Below are 21,782 nucleotides of genomic sequence, written 5' to 3' on the forward strand. Positions count from 1 at the left end.
CAGCCTTAAAATCCTGAGGATACCCTTGTCTGGCCTTGAGTCAGGGTTCAGATGTACGGCTAACGACACTAATGACAGGGTGCTCATGCAAGGCGCGACCACTGTTTCAATTGGACAATAAAGTTCCCCCCATCTGATTACGAAGACTTTAGCATACCGTCATGGTTTAGAGTTTGAACGACGTTAGATTATTCTACCACCGGTGAATATCTCGGCCGCAATCCGTCATAACTACACCCCCTATGCACCTCATATTTGTAAGGGAGAAATCCCAACATCGGCCTGACTTTGATGGCAGATGGCCCACAGGGAGGGGATTTAACTCGAAGCCAAAGTAAATGAGGGGCTTAGACGAAATCCGACATATACTTACACGTTGACAGATATGCACCAAAAATACACCTCTCATGAACCACACAGCATTAGTGCGAGGGAACGAGTCAATCTCCTGACCAAAGCACTGCGGGATATGACCCACAAGAAGGATTCAAGTCGTAACATGACTGGTTGGAATGTACCCTGAGGATTGGGCGTTCCTCGGCTTACACTTGACAGTGGCCGTGGCATGGCTACTACTACCTTGGCAAGGGGCTTTGCTATTGCTCACAGCCGCAGTCGAATACTATATGATTGCAGATCTTAGCAGAAAGATGGAGTTTAGGTGCTGCAGTATGCTTTATACTTGAGAGAATTTTAAAAAAGAGATGTCTTTTGATCGTCGGTTTGTCCGTCGATGGCCGAGATAGCGGCTCTCTGTATACCTTATAAGATAAAAATGCTTACGTCTCTGTGAAGATTGATGAGCCTTCACACTCGTCCATCACTTACATTCATTCTTTAACCACAGTCATTCTTTTCTCACTATGCACATTGACAGCTTACTTTGCTGGCTCGCTGCGCTCTCCCTGACCAGCGGAGCCTTGTCCCACCCACACCACCATGGCCGAAATGATGACCTACATGACAGACGCCATCTACTTGCCAGACAGCAACCTCTGTCAAACACTACAAGACCAGCTTCGTCCACACAGCCTCCTATCACGCCGGATCCTAGGTCATCTACGCGCATATCCTCTGTCACGACGATTGGGACATCTAGCTCTGCACCGAAAACTTCGACCATCTCCGATGGCGAGGTTGTCGTGGCCGTGATCGGCGCGACGTACCTGGCCGGTGCCGGGGGCGCTACTCTGATGGTCAACGGAGTGGCTCACCCCTTAGCTGCAGGTACTGTTGTAGCCATCACGGCGGGAGGTCCCAACGGTGATACCCCCGAAATCGAAACTGTCTCAAACCCGAGACCAACGCAAAACCCGAAGACTTCAGACCCAGCGGAGAGTGAATCCCGGCCTGCCTCATCGTCGGCCCCGTTTACTCCGACTTCCACAGCTCCAGCTAGCACCACTTCCGCAGCCTCCACCTCATCCGGCACGCCTTCATCCACGGCTTCCCCTACCCCATACATCATCCTCATTTCTACAAATGCTACAAAGGAAGACACGCAAAGTCTCAACAGCACGCTTTCAAAGGAGGCTGCGCCCAACTCGTTGAAAGAAGTCACTAGTGACCGTACCGGTCTTGTGGCATTCTTCAAGGCTAACATTACTTCTGTTCTGGCTGCAACTATTGAGAAAGAGCCTGGTGTAAGTCAACAACACGTTTTCATTCTACGAAAGATGCTGAGCCGAAGATTTCATAGGTCGCCGGTGTTACCCCAGATGAAAAGCTTGAAGACGAACAACCGCCCTCGTCGGCGCCACCTACATCGGCGACACACCGGGCGTCAGCGACCGGCCCGCCTGGCTCACCGAAGACCAGCGTTCCCAACCCGGCTGACATCAGACTGCAGTCCGATGCAGTAGACGAGCTCAAGGTCATCTCACAACCCGCCGGAGCCAGTCTTGCTGACCTGCCCGGCTACGGGTACGCCTCTGAAGCGGGCAAAGGTGTTACGATTTACGTGATCGACACAGGCGCAAACGCAGAGAACACGGTATGGGTACCTCGAATTTGAGATGAAGATCACTTTTTGATGATGATTAAACAGGAATGGACAAACATGCCTGGAAAGAAATCTTTCATGTACGCCCCTGGTGCCACACAGGATGAGACAGACTTCTTGAACCATGGCTCGTGTGTTGCGTCCAAGGCAGGTGGGCCAGTATATGGTACCGCGAAGGATGCCGACATGGTCGCTGTTAAGCTACCTGGCAGTCTCTCCCTGTCTGCCATTTTTACCGCGTTGGTGGAAATCAGCAATGACGTGTACCAGAAGAAGCTTGAAGGAAAAGCGGTTATCAACATGTCGCTTGGATCTCGTAAGTATTGGCCTAGTCATTTAATAATTCTGACCAACCAACCCTGTTTGCCGCCCATGATCTCTCTCCTCTGACTGACGGTTTTAGGCATTCCGGATAAGCTGTCTTCTACGACTACCGCCTACAAGCTTCTTCTTGTCGCTCTCATGGCGGAAGACATCGTTATCGTTACGGCTTCGGGCAACGACTTTGTAAGAAGCTCCCGTTTACTTCTGTGTTCTCGGTTTCGTAGCTAACATCCTTGTACAGCAATATGGCGTTGACGATGTTACGGAATATCCTGCTCTTTTCGGCCCTACCACGGACATCATCGTCGTGGGCGCAGTTGAAAACGACGGATATCGCGCATTCTTCTCCCAGGGCTCAGGAAGCCAGTTGACTGTCTCCGCCCCTGGCTTCGTTGATTGCGCCTCGGGCAGAACGGCCGGATCGCAGGATCTCTATGGCACCTCTTTCGGTACGTATACTGAAGAAATCTTTGACCTAGTAGGATCACAAACAGGCTAACCTTGAGAAACCTTAGCCGCCCCAACTGTCGCCGGTGTCATCGCAGTGTGGCTTTCCCAAGACGAACACAAGGCTCGCCTTCAAGTTCCAGGAAAAGTGGCTGCCAATGTCAAATCTATGATCCAGTCCCTTGCGTACCCGAGAGTTGAGGGTGAGCCAAGTGTGATATGGAACGGCATTGATCCTCGTGGGCTCGCTTGCTCGGTCAGCGGAAGCAGAAGACGACAAGCCAACCCCTCCGGCGGGAGCTCAGGCTGCCAAGCAACCTCTGCGGCGCCCTCAAGTATTGCCACCTCGACGCCGCCAGCGTCGACTCGCGTTGCGCAGACATCCGCAGCACCCTCCTCTGCCCCCTCAGCGCAGCCATCCGCACCTCCTAAGCCTTCGTGGAGCGACAACCCCCAGGGATTCGCGAAAGTCCTTGAGCGAGACGGAGTGGCCAGTGCTTTCTATGACAACACCTCAGACAGCGCAAGTGAAGGAATCACAGACAACATCGAAAGTTGGTGTCTTTCCAAGTGTACTGGTATGTTCTCAAAGTACCTGTGTGTCACCGATATCAGACTTTTGCTAACCGTACATCTAAGGTCAATGCGCCTCGGTATTCCTGTACAGGAAACTCCAAATCGTCCGCGGCGAGTACAAGCCGTATTACATTTGCAACCAGTATGACGATGCCCTTGTATATGTGAGAAACTTTCACAGTAGATGCCTAACCTTGTTTCTCCTTTAGATATAATAAGCAATGGTCAAACGACTTTATTCAAGACGGCATAACTTCAAACGACGCGGGAGTAGCGTTCAAGTAGGTCACATCATGGTGATGGAAGCAATGACAGGCTAACTCTTTTGTAGTAAAGTATAGTTTTTAAGAACACGGACACTTTCGTACGCACCTCTGAATCGAATCCCGCTTGTTGTAGACTATGAAAGGTTGTGCTCGTGGGTGATTGGAGCAGCGACTTTCTACAGAGACTTGGCTACCTCTGGAAAATGTGAATTTCGACTCCGAATTTCTCGTTACTGTCGCCTTCTTCAAGCATGAACATAGAAATGTATATCTACGTAGATGCTTATGGAATACAACTTCAGCTGAGAATAACTGTTTGTTCATAAGATAGTTTATAGATCTCCAAGATGTAACATACAATCAACCCCAAGTAATCAAGGGAAATTTCCATAAAACACACCAAAATCAGAGTCGTTTCCACACAGAATCTTTGACGAAGAGCAGAAAGTAACACCATCTCATTTTTTCGACAGCGCCAACATGTCTGCTGTGAATTTCAGCCACATAATGTTCGTGTGCCAACTCAGCACAGTCTCAAGCTTTGCTCCAAACATATGATATCCAGACCTTCGAACCTGCGCGCTCCCATACACTAGACATTATTCGTTGATCATACACCACCAGTCACATTGTCAAAGAGCAAACGGTTTTATCAGAAAATTAAATCGACTCTGAACTTCGTGTACTGCGACTAGAAGCACCCCACCGGATGACGGAAACCCAACGCCCAGAACCGCATCCGTGTCATAGTTGGGGCGTCGTTGCCTGTCTAGGAGTGAACAATGTCTGGCTTCGTTCCGACTGTGAGGTACAAAAACATAACCAACATACTCACGGGGCGTTCCATAATAGTCAATCGCCAACCATATGCAAGGCAGAGCTTGAGGTCTCGATGGTGCAATGACCAACCGCCATACCTACGGAATCCGCTCATGAGCCTACATTTGGGGGCGTAGATGGGCATTCTCAGAGCGACGGACATACCACACCTGTCCAGGTCGGTTGTCAACAGTTGATGTAAGTCGGCCTCAGCCAGTATTGGCGATCACAGAGGACATATACATGGGCTTCGCCAGAACCGTCCGTCTGTGGTGTTTACAGATCAAACCTTCGTCTCATATAAAAGTCCATATGCCATTGACTGCGGCCTGGCAACAGGTACAAACTACAAACCAGTCCAATTTAAGGGCCACATTTCTCAAAATAATAATAGCACAATTCAAGTAGAAGTGGCAGTATCTGTGTCTGGCTGGCTAATACCTCGCAGCCTTTGTACCTGTTGCCAAGCCGCAGTTGATGGGATGCAAACACCGATGCGATAAGTAGGACTATACAGAAAATCATAGATCATGCATCAGTTTCACATTCCGTTCTGATGAGAGAATCGACTTTTTCACATTGACTAGATTTTCACTCCATTCTGCTCCGGCATCCATTTTCAGAATCCATACCAAGCTCTAGAGTCTCGACCTAGCCAAGCCCCACCAAGGTGCGCTTCTTACGGCAACATACCTCCGTCCACAAGCATGGCTTGTCCAGTGATGTACGACGCAGCGTCACTGAGTAAGAACATAATGGTGGCCGAAACCTCCTCTGGCTGTCCCATACGTCCTAGCAGAGGGGGGGGAAGAACGGCTCCGGTCGCCGCGAACTCCATAGACTTCGCCAGAAGCGGGGTATCAATCGGTCCTCTGTAATCCAGATCAGCTAAACTCTCAAAATCATCAGAAGGGGCAGCGGAAGAAGCCGACTCACGGGCACACGGCGTTGATCCTAACCCCCTTTCTTCCAAACTCCCTTGCCGCACCCTTGCTCAATCCAATAACAGCATGTTTGCTTGCGGTGTAAGCCCCATGAAACTCTAGCCCGTAGAGTCCAGAAACAGAGGCCACATTGACAATGGACGTTCCCTTTCCTCCGTCCTTCAGAGCTGGAATTTGCGCCCTCATGGCGTTAAGGATGCCCTTGGCGTTTACCCCCATCACAAAGTCCCACTCGTCGTCCTCGATCTCCGGCACAGTCGCTCTGTTACCCTGCCGGCCCAGCACACCGGCACAGTTTGCCGCAGCATCGAGCGGTCCAAGTTTCTCTACCGTCTCGGCGATCCATGCCTCAACTGCCTTCCGATCCCGCACATCCACCACCTTGGAGTAAACATTTTCCGCGCCGTAGAGGTCCGTGAGCTCGGTTGCCGTAGATGAAAGGAGAGATTCGTCGACGTCGCTGATCGACACCCGCGCGCCTTCGGATGCGAGGTTCTTCGCCGTCGCAAGGCCAATGCCGGATGCTGCGCCCGTGATGGCGATGACTTTGCCTTTAAAGGTGCTCATTGTTATTGTGTATGGATGGTATTTGACAGAGTGACGATAGATTGATGTGACTTTTGCTTGTTAAGTACCTTAGTGCGAGAAAAAAAGCCTCATGGAGACGATGGATTCTCCATCTTTTGGGAGACGCAATACCCCCTCATAGCCCTCCACCTCTTGAAACACCACAGCCTACTACAGCTTACTACATGTGTACTTACTATGTCCTTCCGAGGCTTTAGTGCGTCTTGTGTTCGGAGACTCGCATCCATTTTGGGCTGGAATGACAGGGGCCCAAGACACGATCGATTGGAGGTGGGGATGGACCCCAGATATCGATTGCCAGGATGTCAAAAAGCCCGCTACTCTATTCTTCCTTCACTGCTCCATTAAAGAAACCAAAATACAACTGGTGCATCAAATATGTCCCGTGACGAAATCTAACATTTGAAATTATGGTCTCTGAACATAGAAAAAGCAAAAGAAATGCGCCGAGGGGGAATCGAACCCCCGGCTCCCCGACGCTGCTGGATGGCAACGGAGAATTTTACCACTAAACCATCGGCGCTACAGTGGAAGCTGGGATTTCAAGAGCCACCAGGCTTCAAATTGGTGAGTGACAAGCTCGTGGAAACCTCTGAGGGCAAGGGTTTGCTTAGGACAAGGAAAGACAAAGCATCTCCAGTGCTTTGCCTAGAAAGGGCCTGGAGGAGCGAAGCGTAACCAGGACCGATCACAGCCGCTGTAGAGTTAGTAAAGGAGCTACCGCCGTCGTTAGGTTCTCCTACCCCTTAAAGTTTTAGGGGAAGAAAAGGTTAAAGCTTAACACCGTTTTTAACTATCGAAACAGTTACTTTTTTTTCTATACAATAGAGGCATTACAATAGCGTAAACGGTAATTATATCACTAAACTAGTCTCGGCTACAGAGGCCCCCAACGTTACTATAAAGCCTTTGTTAATGGAAGGCATAGGGAGAGTAGGTAAACACTGTTATATAAAGCTTACTGACCCTTATACTAGCAATAATACTTCCTAACTGTCTATATAGACCCTACCTTCTACCTTCTCTTGTTACTTTTGATATGAGCTAGATCACGCTGTTTTTGGCCTCTGTGATGGAAAAGTGGCATGCTCGCCTTTCTGACTATATCGAACCACAAGGACTATGTCAATGTACCTCTAAGTCTAGGCTCTACCAAAACAACAGAATTATTCTACAGAACCTTATACATGCCACCGTCGGCCCCAATTGTACTACCGTTGATCCAATGTGATCGCCTACTCACTAGCAAGCCAACAACATCGGCAATATCATTAGGCCAACCAATGCTCTTGTGAGTTGACGGTTTATTCACGTTAGTCAGAGTTTGAGTTCTGAACTGGGGGGCACCCCTTTCGAGGAAGCTTTCGGAAGCAGTTGGTCCGACAAGGAGTGAATTCGATGTGGTGCCCTGTGTCCTCTCATCTGTACTCAAGATGTCGGCCCAAGAGCGGGTAAGCGATTCCATGGCGGATTTGACAGCAGCATAGATTATCATTCCCCTACAAGAAGTTAGTCCTATCCTTGACATTTTGCCATGTGTATTGTGCGAGTAAAGCTCAATCAAACGTGACTCCATTAGGCTACTTACGGAGTTGGCAGGGAACACCTAGACACGGCGCCTGAGATGTTGATTATTCTCGAGAAGGGCTGGATGCACTCTCTTGTGAAGAGAGCCTCTATCAACAAGACCAAGCTTTGAACGTTGCCAAGCAGCATATCATGGATGTAACTTGCATCAAGCTCACCCATCGGCCGCATTTCGCTATATGCTGCGTTGTTGATTATGATATGCACCTTGTTGTTGAATGTGTCATGGATTTCTTCCGCAATGGTATCGGCGAAATCCGGAGACAGCAGGTTAGCCGCTACTCCTACGACCCGAGGGCGTAGATAACCCGAGTCTTCGTAAAGCTCGCCCACCTCCGTGGCAAGAGACTCGATGAGATGAAGAGAATTAGGTGAGGAGGACGTGGCCAAGATAGATGCCCCACGACTAGCGAGATGGAGGGCAATAGCACGACCGATTCCACGGGTGGCTCCGCTATAAGTCAGGTCAGCAATGGATGGTGGCCAAAATAGGTCCAAGCTTGTTCGATAGTATGGGTTTTTACATGTCAGAGAAGTTCGTGATCGTTCTACTTACGTGACTAGAGCAACCTTTCCGGAAAGATCTTGCTCTAACAACCTGGGAGGGGACGAGGAAGTATGGCGTTGATCTGGTAGATCCATGTTGGTTTGGGGATTCGATTTGATTAGCATAAGTGCTAGAGAGCTGGCTGCGTGAAACTGAAGTCAGGAGCTGGGAGTACGAGACGTTTGGTTCTATTTAAGCGCATGTGAAGACAATCATGCATCCATGAAGCTACCAGCCTCCGTGAGCATCACCGGCATCCCGGCCGGAAGAAGCGGACTGACTTTAATCGTAACTCGGTCCTGTCCCATATCGGAGTGAAATGATCGGATGGCGAGGTAACTTCGGGCTCCGCAACCCTACAGGTTCGGGTGCAACTGAATTTCGATTGATAGTCCGTCGGCTTCGGATGATAACGACGCAGGACGTATTATGGCCTCACATTATTACAAACCAGTGTAAACGTCTGTAGATTAACACTCCGGAGAAACTTAAAGCACCGATCGGGGGGCTAAGTAAGGAATCTTCTCGCGCTTCGGGGTAAAAGCGGAGAAGCGAACTCCGCGGCCTCGATCAGCGCCAAGCCGCGTCGAATACAGTCCAAATATCAACCTTCGTTCGCGATAATTCGAAAAATACTAACAATATATATAATTGCAAAACCCAAGGGAATATTTAGTACAATGGTCATCGTCAGACTATCATTAGGTCACATAATTCTTTTACAATCAACTTGTTCAAAACCAGTCACTTTGAAACAGCAGGATGCTCGTTCTTATATATGGTATCACTGGCATGGTCGGGCAGCCCACTGCCCGTGCCGCTTTAGCTGCTGGCCACCAGGTGCGCGGACTCGGTCGAAACCCACAAAAGCTACAGAGTGATCTTGCAGACTCTCTGGAAAGTTTTGTAGTGATCAAAGATGCCTATGATATTCAAGCTTTAGACCAAGCAGTAAAAGGTGTTGACGCTATCGTCTCTGCTCCTTCAGGCGCCTTCGAAACAGCGCTTGACGGACAGATACTTCTATTGAGAGCAGCCGAACGCGCCGGTGTCAAGGTAGTAACGTGCCTCCCTGGATCAATTTTGTTTCAAGCTAATAGGGACGGGCAACAAAAGGTTTTTCATGCAGCATCGTGGAATTATGACTGGACAAGACTACCGCTGGGATTCCATGAAGGTTACGATCCTTTGATCTCTTTCTGGAACCACGCGCGTCTTAGTTCCAACATCAAACCGATTTACACATTCACCGGCACCATTCCCGATTATGTGATGTATTCATCAGTTCTCAACAATCCAATCGACAGCAAACTTAAGACGTTTTCGTATTTCGGGACCGGCGACGAGGTTGACATTTATACTACAGTGGACGATCTTGCCTCATACACCATCGCTGCAATCTCAGAGCCGAATGCTGAAGACGGCGGAGTGCGCTACGTTGAGAGTTTTCGTGCGTCGATGCATGAGCTAGCCGATGCCTACGAAAAGGTACATGGCGTGGAACTGGAACGAAAGAATCTAGGTACTGTGGAGGATGTTGAAAGGCTGCTTCAAGAGGGTCGTGACAATATCCATCCATCAAACTACAATGATTACTCGGCTTTCATCTACCTGAAGATTCAACTGCGAGGTTTGTGTCTTCACGACAGCAAGGATAGCAGGAGGTGGAGCCAGATCAAGCCGATCAGCCTGGAGGATTGGCTTAAGGCACACCAAAATATTTAGATAGCAATACGACAAGCTTGGCATGCTCACTTGGTATTGTCTGAAAATTCAAAGGAGCTCTTAACACGTGTAAGTTGATTGGGGTGACAGACGAAAACTAGCAAGTTTTTAACCAACGACATGATACATATGTAGAGTATCGAGCTCATTGCATGTATTGTAAGGTTATTTGGTCCTACTGCCACCTGTGCCGCTGCTTCTTTGTATATGAGTACTATTTGATCCTATGTAGGCAATGTTCACATCGAAGACTTCATTCATGTGTATCACTGCTGGTTCGGCGAAGCAGAGAAGATAAAAGGTCGCTTATTTCACTCGCAAGGTTTGCCACGAAGCCAGGAGAAAAACTGATCACAGGGCAGAGGCCTTTGTTGGTGGCACCATGTCGAGAGTGGGGGGGGGTGCAACGGGGGTACCCCTTCCCATTCAAGCCGAAAGCACCGCACTGCGTCCGCCAAGAAACCTCCGGACAGCGACATAACCGCGAGTTAAGACCTATAGCGAATGTTACGACCCTGAATCCATATTCGCCCTATACACATACACCGCCAGAAGTGCCTTAGCGCCGCTGATGCTTTTGGTTTATTCCCGATCCAAGATTCAATACTGTAAGACATTAAAATTGTTCCAGAGTATTATAAAGGCGAATAGTAATACATCATTTCAACGAAATTCCTTCAAGCTACATTGAAGATACTCAAGCGCTCGCTTTAGCTCGGCACTAGAAAGGCATACATCTTACTCTTATGGGGGTTTGCTAAAGAAATTTATGCATCCTCAGCCCCATTCATTGTCCACTACGAAGCACACAATTCTTTTTATTTTATCCATGGCAACTAGTATATGTTTATTAGCGCATAGCCCAGAAACTAAGGGTTGGGCATCAGTATGGCCACCAGTTTGTGACCCAGCATTTGCATCTCCACTGCGGGTGTGGAATCTCAAAGCCATGCCCTTACCCAACCCCTCCCTCCAGCGTGGAAGAAAGCTTGAAACTTCAGAGTCCAGGCGTCACTGGCCTTGCTCACGAGGCTGGCCAATGGCTAAAAGTCAATGGAGTGACAGTCTTGCCAATATATGGTGTCTTGGTGACCGTGGTGTCTATCTCATTGCTTGACTCTTCGGCTTCCCCTGCTTCGATAATGCCGATTTGGCCAAGAACCACTTCCCCCCTTTTATTCTACTCATATGCGCAAGATTTGCAATGACGTTGTGTCAAACTCACAAAGCGCAACAGGACAATCCTCGACCAATGTAGCCCTCTTAGTCATTTCTTTTCAGCTTTGGTGCCAAAATCAAAACCGAAACCGAAAGTCTATCCTTGACTTCCCATGTCTTAGCGTCGGCTGTGGGGAAAATTGAAACCATGCCACGTGAAGCTAGGCGAGCTTCCACCACCTCGATGCCACCGAACATCCCTGGCAGATGTGTATTAGCGCACAGGCATTTCATACTGAGTATTACCTGCCTCTGACCTTCTTAGAAATACCTGCATGTTCTCGATTGGTCTGCCTTCACACCGTTTCCGCAATAAAGGTGTGTCCCACTTGCTTATCTTTTCAGCATCGTCGGTAAATCCAGATGCCGTCATCTGTCATCGCCCAAGCAATTTGAAACTGTCCGACAAGAAAATCTGATTCCCTATACCCTAAAGTTATGTCGCATTCTTGTGAACGTTGCAGGGTTCGAAAGGTTAGTCCGACACCGTCATCACAACCCATTTGTGTTGCGAATATCTCATATAGAGTTTCTTGCTGTATCGAATACTGATGGCAACATCGCAATAGGTCAAGTGCGATCATAGGAGACCTACTTGTTCGGGATGTGAGAAATCCGGTGACCAATGTATTTGGCCAGAGCGGAAAAAGGCTGTCCGAAGAAAGAAAGAGTATGTGTTCCAATGGTTTTTCATGTTCACATGGTCGCGTGGATTAGGTATCAAGGCTTGGCTGACATATTCAGATTATACGATGACATCGTTCAGAGAATCGAGCAGATGGAGCGATTGGTAGAAAAGCTACAAGCACCTCGGAGATCTGTTCAAGCAAGGGAGGAAGCCAATAAACACGCCTCAGTATGCTCAGACTCGGCGTGTTCATCATCTGCCGCTGAACCAGCCCAGCCCTCCTCCACTGAGGTAGTACCATGTCCGCTTCCACTAGCCTCGGGCTCGCCCAGTTCAGTAAACTCATATTATCCGGGAGCATCCGAGGGTGCCGTTGGTGCTGCGGGTCAGCACATAATTCTTTTTTCGACTTCTGCTTCAATTCGTATCCTACTAATACCACGTGCAGGATCATCCTCGTTGTTCTCAGCGGAAGGAATCGCCAAAATTGATGCTCTGATAGGCGACACACGTTACTCAGAAGCAGTGCGTATTCTTTTAGACCAGGTTGCAAGTGTCGCGCCTACTAAAAGCCTCGGGTGTACCTCTGCAAAGAGTTACCCATTTCCTCCGAACGATATTATCATATCTTGCATCAACCGTAAAGAGCTGTCCGCCTTGTCATCAATCTGAGAATATCTAACGTTGTTAAGCAGAATTTTTTAGAGTGTTTAATTTCGGAATCAGATTGTTCGAAGAGGCCAAAGTACGAGCAGCAGTTCAGGCATATATGCTTGGACAGCCTTGCGACGAGGCGGGATGGCAGATGGCATTGAATGTCATTCTTGCACATGAACTTCGTCAACGAGAGTGGAACACGGACAATCAACAGCACACATACTATCTAAACAATGCCCTCGCTATGGTACCTAACATTATTCTGCAGCCACCCAATCCTATGGCGATAGGTTCGCTTCTCTCGCTGGTATGGGATTACTCCTAGAGGCCGTATTATTCCCCATTAACCGAACCAACCCAGGTTTACTATTTTATGTTTACGGCTAAGAACCATGTCGCTATATCCCTCCTTGCCCTGGCAACCCAACTTATTCTCTTGGCTGGTTATCATAATCTCAGTTGCCCGACAGATGGACAGGGGGAGCTCGCAGACGTGCTTCATCGTCGTCGTATATTCTGGCACGCCTACGTGCTAGATCATGATCTTATGTTGCGCATCGGAAAGCCGCCTCTCATCAATGATGTTTTCCTTCAAGAGCTTCCGGACGAATTGCCAGCGGACGGATACGCGGTATACTACTATCCTGGAAACGTCAAACTGAGCTATTTCCACCAGCAGGTGCGCCTATCTCACATACGGGGACGCATCTATGACAAGCTGTACCTTCAAAGCAGGGAGAAAATGACCGGTGTCACTCTTGAGAACACAATGGCACAACTGGACGCAGAACTATACTGTTGGTGGCAGGATATCCCAGAAATGACACGCCCAAATCCGGACGAGAATCTGTCAGATGTCGATGAAGCTAGATTCATGAGTCTGAGTGTGTTAAACTTTATGTACTTCCAGTCAATTGTTGCCGTTCACTCGGCAGCTTTCAGGCTGCCGCTTCTTGGAAACGACAAGGACGTGAGTCCTAGTATTGCCTTGTGCGTCAATGCAGCACGGGCCGGGATTTCTTTACTGAGATATCAACGCCCACGACACCCCTTCACCATGTAAGTACCTGACTCTGAGGGTTCGGTCAGACTTGCTAAAGAGACCAGTTATTTTCTGTATCAGGTCGCCTGGACCGTTGACATTCTCTTCGTCAACATCATTGAGAATAGGACTTCAGTAACAGCGATCGACGACCTCGAGCTTATCGAGATGGTTGTCAGGTTTTTCGAGAGTCATGATCCAAGTCACAAGAATGTGGCTTCTTACCACATCATCTTGACTTTGTATGAGGTGGCGTCATCCGTGGTTCTGCAGACCACGTCGAAACCACTCGGTCAACGTCTTCCTACTACTGCAACAACGGTTTCAAGTTCACTATACACTAATACGGTAGACAATGGCAACTTAGCAATGGAGTCTGTACTGCCTCCTTCCCTACTTCCTCCAGAAGACCCTACACAGGGAAGGGGGAACATCTCCATTGCTCCCCACGACTGGTTCTCTACGGGCTTCTTGCAGATGACCGACTGGGAATTCCCGGCCAGTCTCTAGACTAGGCTCATTGCTATCACATAACAATAGAAAAACTTGTAACAAGTAACGTATAGATAGGCAGCTACTAAATAATAGAGAAGAGACATTTAAGAATTTGTAAGCTGTTATACACAGAATGGTAGACCTCAGAGACGTGAACAATAGTAATAGGTTAGTTAAATAAAAAGGACAAGGTTAATAAGAATTATAACTAGTGCATTTTGGCTTCTTGAATATAAATCTAATTAGATGAAACCCTCATAAAAGTTCCTAGTCCGTTGGCGTCGATTAGTAAAAAGACTTTTTATTCTCAGGTAGCAGAAGACGAACCTTTCTTATCGAAATGCACAACTCTGCTGGGTGTATGATAGTATTGAAGGGAATTGAAGAGCGGGCAGAAAGAGGAGGGTAAAAGTGCTTAACACAAAGTCAGGTGTTATATATACTTCAACTTCCGACTCAGCTGCCTAGTAAATGGCACTGAGAACTCTCAGATGTGAATAAATTCATAGGCTTATTTGACACTGAGTAACTTGGATCTTGCATGTTTATTTCGTCTGTTCACATTTGTTCTGTGTCGAATTTTTGTGGTAGCCGTGGCTTCACAGCAATGTTTTTAACATCTCCTTTTCATAAATATAATATTCATACCATAAGCTAAGTCTTACGACCTAATCAAGAGCGATAGAGTTGCTCCTATATCTGAAACGAGTCCTGACCTACTCAATATACTCTGGCAAATGTCCGATTGTAGCATTCGTCCATTCTCCCCGTGCGGCCATCAACCGATTCGGAGGAATATTGCCCCCGAACCCGCCACAACGATCAGTCCTGATACATACGTTCCGCGTGCAGCAGGTGCTGACAGCGCATACTGAACCAAGCGGGCAGTCAGCGCTGGTTCCGCAGCCGGCTAGTCCGTTACACGGCGTCGTGCCGTCGACACAGAAGCCTAGGCCGCCTGTGACGGAGGCGCATACACAGTCGCCGCCAGGACCACACTGCGAAAAGGTACTGCACGTCCTGCCAGTGCAGCTATTGAAGGAACAGGCACCGTTTGTGCAGGACCCGGTAGGACACTTTCAGTTTCTGGTCAGCGAGGAATCTTCCATGGGGGGTTGGAAAGGGTGTATTCAGTGGAATTGGGTGCGTCATAGTTATAAAACAAGCATGGTATCCGAGTGAAATCATGAAGTTTAATAAAAAGGGACATGAAGGAAGATATTGAATGCGTCTGGAGACTCACATTGAAGTTGCAGCTTCCACAATGCTGCGGGTCTGTCTTCGTATCGACGCACTTGTCCTGGCATGTGGTGAGCTTCGAGTCATTGCAGACGCAGTCACAATATTGGTTGATGGTATCAGTGAAAACTCCGGCGCCGTAATTACTGGAGACAGCTGAGTGATAAATCCCGGCACGGCTGATGCACTTTGAGCGATCCTTCCCAGCGGGATACCGAGCGTTACAGATGTCTACCATGCGGTAATAGAAGTCCGTGTTGCAACCTGCAAAGGTACTCGAGCAATCGGCTAGAAAAATACGGTCAGCAATCTGGAAGCATGAATCGAATACCTGACAAGTATACTCACACCAGCAGACGTCGTGAAAGTTACAGGCATCCGTGAAGTCTCCGTCCGGTACAAGCCAACCACCGATGCCCTCGGGCCCGCATCCATTTGAGGTAAGCGGGACTGGAGGACTCTTGGAGGTGGCATGTTGAGCAGGATTAGAACACTTAGTGCCGGGAGGAGTTTCTACCTCCTTCGGTTTAACATAGAATCCTTTCGGCACTGGAATATCGCGTCGGTTCTTCCTCTTGGATTGTTCCGATGTGAGAACAATAAGATCGCCGTTGTCCGTGACGATGAAGTCGAATGATTCACCTCCGACAATGCCAGCGCTGGTCAGTCCATCACACTCCACTGACCAAATTGTTGTGATATATTGGTTATCAGTGCCGACATACGATTGTCCGTTGGAGCTTCACGGATTTCTCATTAGATCGTGTGTCTAGTTAATCGGGTTTTGGGTAACATTACCTTGTGTCGACAAATCCAACCGCTCCTGTCTTAAAAACCGCAAGATAAAGCGTTTGACCTCCGGCGTTCAAGACGATGTCATATAAGCTTTCAGCTGTCAGTATGTCCTATTCGATTCCGAAATTCAACGCAGCATGGGTTCATCACGTACCCGTTGGGAGCGCCAGAAGGATGAGAGAACTTGAATGGATCCACAGGTATCGATGCATCGTCTGTTTCAACAGCTTTCCCGTCTTTGTTAACAATAGCAAGTCCATTCGGCGTATATAGTTCCTAATTGCGGGTAAGCAACGCTTATCAAGTGATGAAAGACTTTAGCCTCGACTTACAAATTCGCCGCCAGTAGCTGGGTCGAAGACACACTGGTCGTAAGAAGAGGGGATCGCTGGTTGGTAGCCGCCAGTCGGCACTGCCGATGTGCTTGCCGTAGTTGTGCTAACCGTAGTTGTGCTCACCACAGATGTGCTTGACGCAGAGGTGCTCACGGCCGATGCGCTCACTGTCACGGTGGTGGTCTTGTAAAAGTAAGCATTGTGACTCTGAAGTTGTGTTGGGCTGGTAAGCATTGAGGTTCTCACCTGGTCTTCTCTTGAGATAGTACTAGCCGTGATGCCCCAGCAGGAGCAAGCGCTTGAGTACCGCGAGGTTCCAGAACATTCCGAGGCGTATGTAGGAATGGTCTTTGCCGTAGGAGCGGCAGAAGTGGCAATTGTTACAGTGCTTAAAATGGCGTCAGCTCAATACAATTGATTTAGATGGCATTTTTCAGTGTGCGTACGTTGTGTGCCCATACTGAGTTTGTATCATGAAATTCTGGCAGTCAGTCTTGGCGCCGGAGGCAAAGGCGATGCCTCTTCGGGTTCCAGTAACAGCTCGGGCGCAGTTGTCGTTACTGCAGCTGTATGCGATGGCAGTGATCCAAGGCGATAGCCAGAGAAGCAAGGCAGGGGTTGTTAGTTGCAATGCCTTCATCGTGAACAAGAAGATTTTATAGCGATTTGTATAAGAGAGTACTGTTGTTACAATATGTAAAGCATCCGGTCGACCAATTTTGACCTGGAAGGCATCCAATGATGGTTATATATGTAAACTGCATCCCTTTAATGGATGTGAAACCTTTTCTTTTCTCACAGACTTATTGCGACCCTTCGACTTGGATGGTGATTTGTAGCACACTGTGATGCTACTATGTAGCTGAAAGTTGTGGCTTTCAATTATTGATAGCCAGAGGCATTCCTACTTTTACACGACAGGGATACAACACAGGTGAACTCACCAAAGAGATCACTTGTTGTTCAATCATGATAATTTTCATGCTAAGTACTCCAATCCAGCCGCACCCGACAGGATACATATTATTGTCTTCCTTTTCTTTTTCAAGTTCTACTAAAAGTCCTTAATCTCGTGTTCCGCAACCTTGTCGAGTTTTAGAAAGCTGAAGTTTTTAGCTTTCGATATTAACAGCATTCTAGATTTTCAGCCCCGATGCAACTAGTCCCCTTGATACATGCGGCGGTTCAAGTGCCCTGGTTTATTGGTGGTGTCTCAAAGAGGCCCATATATATCCTCCCTGTGCTCAATGTTTCGGTGACACCCGTTCTCTACTGCCCACCTTCGGAAACTTCCGCCTCCACAGGCATACGGTGCATATGTGTGCAGGGAAAGAAACTGGCGAAAGAGCTTAGGGCATCTAAGCATGGCCGAGGATCTTCAACAGTTTTGTTTGGTAAAACCCATTATGGTCTAGACATGCTGCTAAGCCATCGACGGCCCCTGACGGTGAATGACTTTGTAGGGCTTGTTTTCAAGTGCCTGAAGCTCGGAAGGTTGATTTTTTTATGGTTAATTGTTTAAAACTAGCCAGGTCTACTTTACGAGAACCCCTTCGTCATGTTGGCTCTCTTCTGGGCGATCTATGCGAAAGACTTAAATGGTTCTAATTCATACCTTACTTGATATACTGCATTTGTTATTGGTGGATGGCGATGTTGTCATTTGGTTGTAGCTGAACAGAGACAACCTTACAAGGCTTTTAAATATATAAAAGGAGTATTATAGCTAGATGTTTCAGCGCTCGGATCAAGTGGATCAAGTGGTCTTTGGTAGCACACCCTTCAAGACTGATGTCGCCCTTCATACCTAGGAATGGCCTGGGCTCGCCTGCCCCTTCGTAGTGATCGGGGTAAAGCAATGTAAACTAAACAGATAACTGACTAAGATCTGATCTCTTTCGTCTACTTATCAAAAACTGATGTTTCTTTACCCTTTTCCATAACCACAATAGGCGCGGCACGTCTCTCATGCGACTAGGCGGCACAGCCGTGGTCATGTTTTTATTTAGCAACTGGCTCCTAGAATTAGCCACTCCCTGCGGTGCCAAGAGGACTACAAAACCCTTGTAAGGTGATGATTACAGCCCTTGAAAGCTTATTCTTCGGATGGGTGTTGCCACTTCCCCCTTCTATGGAACGCTATTCATGTGATATCCGCAGTCTCGATGAGTACAAATGCTGTTATTCCTTCAGTCTCCTCTGAGACAGGAGACTGCCAGGAAGCGCTAATGTAGGCGAAATAAAAGTACATTAACTAAGGATGGTGGGGATAGAGGTACCATAGTAAAGGTAAACCTACGCGACTTGCGTTCTGCTCCATTTTGTTTTATGGCAGAAACCTGGAAGAAAATCCCCACCACGCCTACGTCATCTATTCCTCAAAAGGGTTCGCTTGTCGAATCCCCACATCGTATGAAAGTACTGCAGGCGAGTTAGGAGTGTTGCATGCCACATAAATATAAGCATCAACTATTTTCATTCTATGGGATATGTTTTGGGAGAGAACGGGGTTTTAAGATGAAAAACATGACGTTCAATACCACCTTGACATACAACTCAATTGGTGCCGCTTAAACCTCGGAATTTTGTCAAATCAGGACCTAAAGAAATAAAGATAATATGTCTGGTGGCTTTTCTTTAATCTTTTTGCGCTTATACGAACCCAATACCAATCATAAAGCTACCGACTGAGATACAAACAGGCGACACATTCAGTGATAGCTTAGACGTCACGAACAGACAACTCTATCACAGGAATTGGCGAGTGCAGTGTCGTTCTTTACGCAAATGAAACTTTCCAGCACGCAGCTCTAGTAAAATTCCGAGAACAAATATTTTATCAAGATGTAAAGACAACCCTGAAAATACAGTGGCATTTATTGGGTGTTGGCTACCAAGCAAAATTTGGGACACATAACACGCGTTCATCTGTTATATGGAATTATGTGATGGAGTGTTATTCTCTAGTTCCGGAAACATAAAATCTCAATGTTCCTTACTACCCAATGTTATTTCGAGACAGCTTCGTTGAGCTTTTCATGGGCGCCAAAGCAAAGGCACAGCAACATGCAGTTGAGCTAATGCATGGGGGACGGATTTACTGAACATGAACGTGCCATCCTCTTCATCAAAATTACCTCAGGGAATGTTTATTGACTTAAGATACATAAAGTGTGTTGATCAGCGGGAGCATTGTTACGATACCACGTTGTCATATGACGATCAGATGCTTTCAAGGTACTGCTGCACGGGCCGAAGCGGTTTGACAGGTTTATAGTTATGTGGAACTTGAACCTCGGCATTCCGCAAACTGGATGTAGCTTACTCAGGCTTTGCCTTGTTATTATTCCTCCACTAGCCAAGGCGTAATTGATTGTGTCATCAACAGCCAATTTCCAAGAAGCCAAGCCACAGCGTGTTATTACAGCGAGGAATTCCCTCCAAAAGCCTATACAATGTAATGACCGGCATTTCGAGCTGGCAGATTGCACGTGGACGATTTGTTTTTTGTTGATCTCCGGCCTATTCCGAGTGGTCAACACCATCTCATTGGCGCGCGTCTTAGAGCTTCTGTAGCTAGCAATAAACCTTGACAAGGACCACCCCCACACCAACCCCAGATCTCGACGGCATTGAGCCACAAACGCGGGGATGGTAACATTCTTCTCGGGCGAGCTTTCAGCCGATCCAACAGCCTTTCTTCCATGGGGCATGAGGTCACACTGCCAATAAATCGGGAAGGGTATACCCCAGACGCGCCAATAATCACGATGTTGTACCTGCACATAGCGCTGGCTAACCCGAACATGGACACTCCACCGGCTGAGGTGGATTCCAATCATCCGTTTACGAGTCACGAATTCAAGGAAAAGCTCGGTTCCAACGTTCTTTGAGCTGTCAAGCTTCATCTTGACTGACGTGACCTCGGTGCAACAATCGCAATCGCCCCCTCTCAAGCTTCAATGGCAAGATATATAAGCTACCCCGCCATGCGGAGGTTGTGAGTAGCTGTTTTCCCCCAAGGCGATTGTCTCCTCCGCTTCGAACCCCCGTTCTTCCCCAGGTTCAACAGGTCAATTCCTCCAAATTCAGCCATAATGAAGTTTCTCGGTGCCACTGTTGCTGGTCTCGCCAGCTTCCTGTCTATTCAGGTCGCTGCCAGCCCAGTTCCCACTCCCGTCGAGGGCCGTCAGGCCAGCGGAACTGTGTCGAACAAGGTCATCTTCTCCCCGCCATCCAACGCCGGCTGGGTCGACCCTCGTGTTCTCTACGCCCGCGCTCTCCAGCTGGATTCGGGTGACCTGATTGCCACTTGGGAGAACTACTCCCCTGAGCCGCCCATCGTCTACTTCCCCATCTGGCGCTCATCCGACGGTGGAAACACCTGGGCTGAGATCGGCCGCGTTCAGGACCAAGTCAACGGATGGGGCTTGCGCTACCAGCCCTCTTTCTACAAGCTGCCTACCGAATTCGCTGGTTACCCGGCTGGCACCATTCTGCTCGCCGGTAACAGCATTCCCACGGACCTCAGCCTGACCAAGATTGACGTCTACGTCAGCACCGATGGCGGTGCCAACTGGGAGTTCCTCAGCAGCGTCGCCAGCGGAGGCGAGGCCCGCCCCAACAACGGCCTGACTCCCGTTTGGGAGCCTCACTTCTTGTAAGAAGAATCCTCTCCAACTCGATTACCTCGAAGGAAACTCTACTAACTTGAATCTTTCCTCCAGGCTCCACGACGGCGAGCTCATCCTCTACTACGCCGACCAGCGCGATCCCAAGTACGGCCAAAAGCTTTCCCACCAAGTTACCAAGGACCTCAAGACCTGGAGCGCGATCGTCGACGATGTCAACGACCCTAATGCCTATGAGGCCCGTCCCGGCATGCCTGCCATCACCAAGCTGCCCAACGACGACTTCCTCTACGCCTACGAGGTCTGTGGCACCGATGGCTGCCGCGTGCACTACCGTCTCACAAAGGAGCCCCGCAACATCCTCGCCGCCCCAGGCATCTCTTTGGTCAGCGACAAGGGCACTCGCCCCGTCAGCTCGCCCCAGGTTGTCTGGTCTCCTCTCGGCGGTGTGAACGGCACCATCATCCTCAGCGCGGGCAGCCAGTCCAACATCTTTGTCAACCAGAAGCTCGGTGCTTCCAACGCGTGGGTCGAGTACGCTGTTCCCCAGCCCAACGCCTACTCTCGTGGCCTTGAGCTTCTTGATGATGGCACCAAGCTGGCCATTATCGGTGGCGGCAGACTGCCTCCCAGCAGCACCAACCAAGTCAGCATTAGCGTTGTTGACCTTAAGACGCTGCTTGGACTGTAAATTTATATACCATAATCGTAGTATAAAAAGACGAATGAATGCGTTATGAGCTTGACATACCTTTCCTAAATACCCACGTTACGAATTGTGAAAATATGTGTGTTCAAGTTTGCACTTCACCACGATGCACCACCTGTAAATTGGGTCAATTATCTAGGAACCCCATTGAACTCGTCAGGTTTCCGTCTGTTAGCAATTTCAGCAATCATGGATTTTATTGTGACAA

At 48.4% G+C, this 21,782-nt stretch overlaps 8 protein-coding genes across 8 annotated transcripts; 5 read left to right on the forward strand and 3 right to left on the reverse strand.

The window, feature by feature from the left end:
• Nucleotides 1-863: 863 nt before the first annotated feature.
• On the forward strand, nucleotides 864-3,683 carry CTRU02_209541 (uncharacterized protein; the record flags this gene model as incomplete). The annotated part of the gene is made up of 8 exons (XM_070205283.1): nucleotides 864-1,643; nucleotides 1,700-1,993; nucleotides 2,048-2,318; nucleotides 2,406-2,509; nucleotides 2,568-2,775; nucleotides 2,842-3,351; nucleotides 3,413-3,513; nucleotides 3,681-3,683. 8 exons carry the CDS (start codon nucleotides 864-866, stop codon nucleotides 3,681-3,683), a joined length of 2,271 nt encoding a protein of 756 aa, XP_070060931.1.
• Nucleotides 3,684-5,113: 1,430 nt separating this feature from the next.
• CTRU02_209542 (short chain dehydrogenase reductase family) lies at nucleotides 5,114-5,945 on the reverse strand (the record flags this gene model as incomplete). The annotated part of the gene is made up of 2 exons (XM_070205284.1): nucleotides 5,114-5,306; nucleotides 5,371-5,945. The coding sequence occupies 2 exons, from the start codon at nucleotides 5,943-5,945 to the stop codon at nucleotides 5,114-5,116; spliced, it is 768 nt and encodes a 255-aa protein (XP_070060932.1).
• Nucleotides 5,946-6,407: 462 nt separating this feature from the next.
• On the forward strand, nucleotides 6,408-6,644 carry CTRU02_209543 (uncharacterized protein; the record flags this gene model as incomplete). Its single annotated transcript, XM_036732702.1, has 1 exon — nucleotides 6,408-6,644. The coding sequence occupies one exon, from the start codon at nucleotides 6,408-6,410 to the stop codon at nucleotides 6,642-6,644; it is 237 nt and encodes a 78-aa protein (XP_036575550.1).
• Nucleotides 6,645-7,137: 493 nt separating this feature from the next.
• CTRU02_209544 (3-oxoacyl-(acyl-carrier-protein) reductase) lies at nucleotides 7,138-8,195 on the reverse strand (the record flags this gene model as incomplete). Its single annotated transcript, XM_036732703.2, has 3 exons — nucleotides 7,138-7,465; nucleotides 7,555-8,007; nucleotides 8,110-8,195. 3 exons carry the CDS (start codon nucleotides 8,193-8,195, stop codon nucleotides 7,138-7,140), a joined length of 867 nt encoding a protein of 288 aa, XP_036575551.2.
• A 667-nt stretch (nucleotides 8,196-8,862) lies between these two features.
• Nucleotides 8,863-9,825, forward strand: CTRU02_209545 (uncharacterized protein; the record flags this gene model as incomplete). Its single annotated transcript, XM_036732704.1, has 2 exons — nucleotides 8,863-9,156; nucleotides 9,217-9,825. 2 exons carry the CDS (start codon nucleotides 8,863-8,865, stop codon nucleotides 9,823-9,825), a joined length of 903 nt encoding a protein of 300 aa, XP_036575552.1.
• Nucleotides 9,826-11,821: 1,996 nt separating this feature from the next.
• Nucleotides 11,822-13,880, forward strand: CTRU02_209546 (fungal specific transcription factor; the record flags this gene model as incomplete). The annotated part of the gene is made up of 4 exons (XM_036732705.1): nucleotides 11,822-12,311; nucleotides 12,367-12,635; nucleotides 12,690-13,387; nucleotides 13,436-13,880. The coding sequence occupies 4 exons, from the start codon at nucleotides 11,822-11,824 to the stop codon at nucleotides 13,878-13,880; spliced, it is 1,902 nt and encodes a 633-aa protein (XP_036575553.1).
• Nucleotides 13,881-14,814: 934 nt separating this feature from the next.
• CTRU02_209547 (uncharacterized protein) lies at nucleotides 14,815-16,874 on the reverse strand (the record flags this gene model as incomplete). The annotated part of the gene is made up of 8 exons (XM_070205285.1): nucleotides 14,815-14,823; nucleotides 15,109-15,392; nucleotides 15,453-15,844; nucleotides 15,903-15,989; nucleotides 16,054-16,175; nucleotides 16,232-16,417; nucleotides 16,481-16,622; nucleotides 16,696-16,874. 8 exons carry the CDS (start codon nucleotides 16,872-16,874, stop codon nucleotides 14,815-14,817), a joined length of 1,401 nt encoding a protein of 466 aa, XP_070060933.1.
• A 3,457-nt stretch (nucleotides 16,875-20,331) lies between these two features.
• CTRU02_209548 (bnr asp-box repeat domain protein) lies at nucleotides 20,332-21,556 on the forward strand (the record flags this gene model as incomplete). The annotated part of the gene is made up of 2 exons (XM_036732707.1): nucleotides 20,332-20,894; nucleotides 20,962-21,556. The coding sequence occupies 2 exons, from the start codon at nucleotides 20,332-20,334 to the stop codon at nucleotides 21,554-21,556; spliced, it is 1,158 nt and encodes a 385-aa protein (XP_036575555.1).
• Nucleotides 21,557-21,782: the final 226 nt, after the last annotated feature.

The sequence above is a fragment of the Colletotrichum truncatum genome, assembly GCF_014235925.2.
Source record: "Colletotrichum truncatum strain CMES1059 chromosome Unknown Contig_0006, whole genome shotgun sequence".
Lineage (NCBI taxonomy): Eukaryota > Fungi > Ascomycota > Sordariomycetes > Glomerellales > Glomerellaceae > Colletotrichum > Colletotrichum truncatum.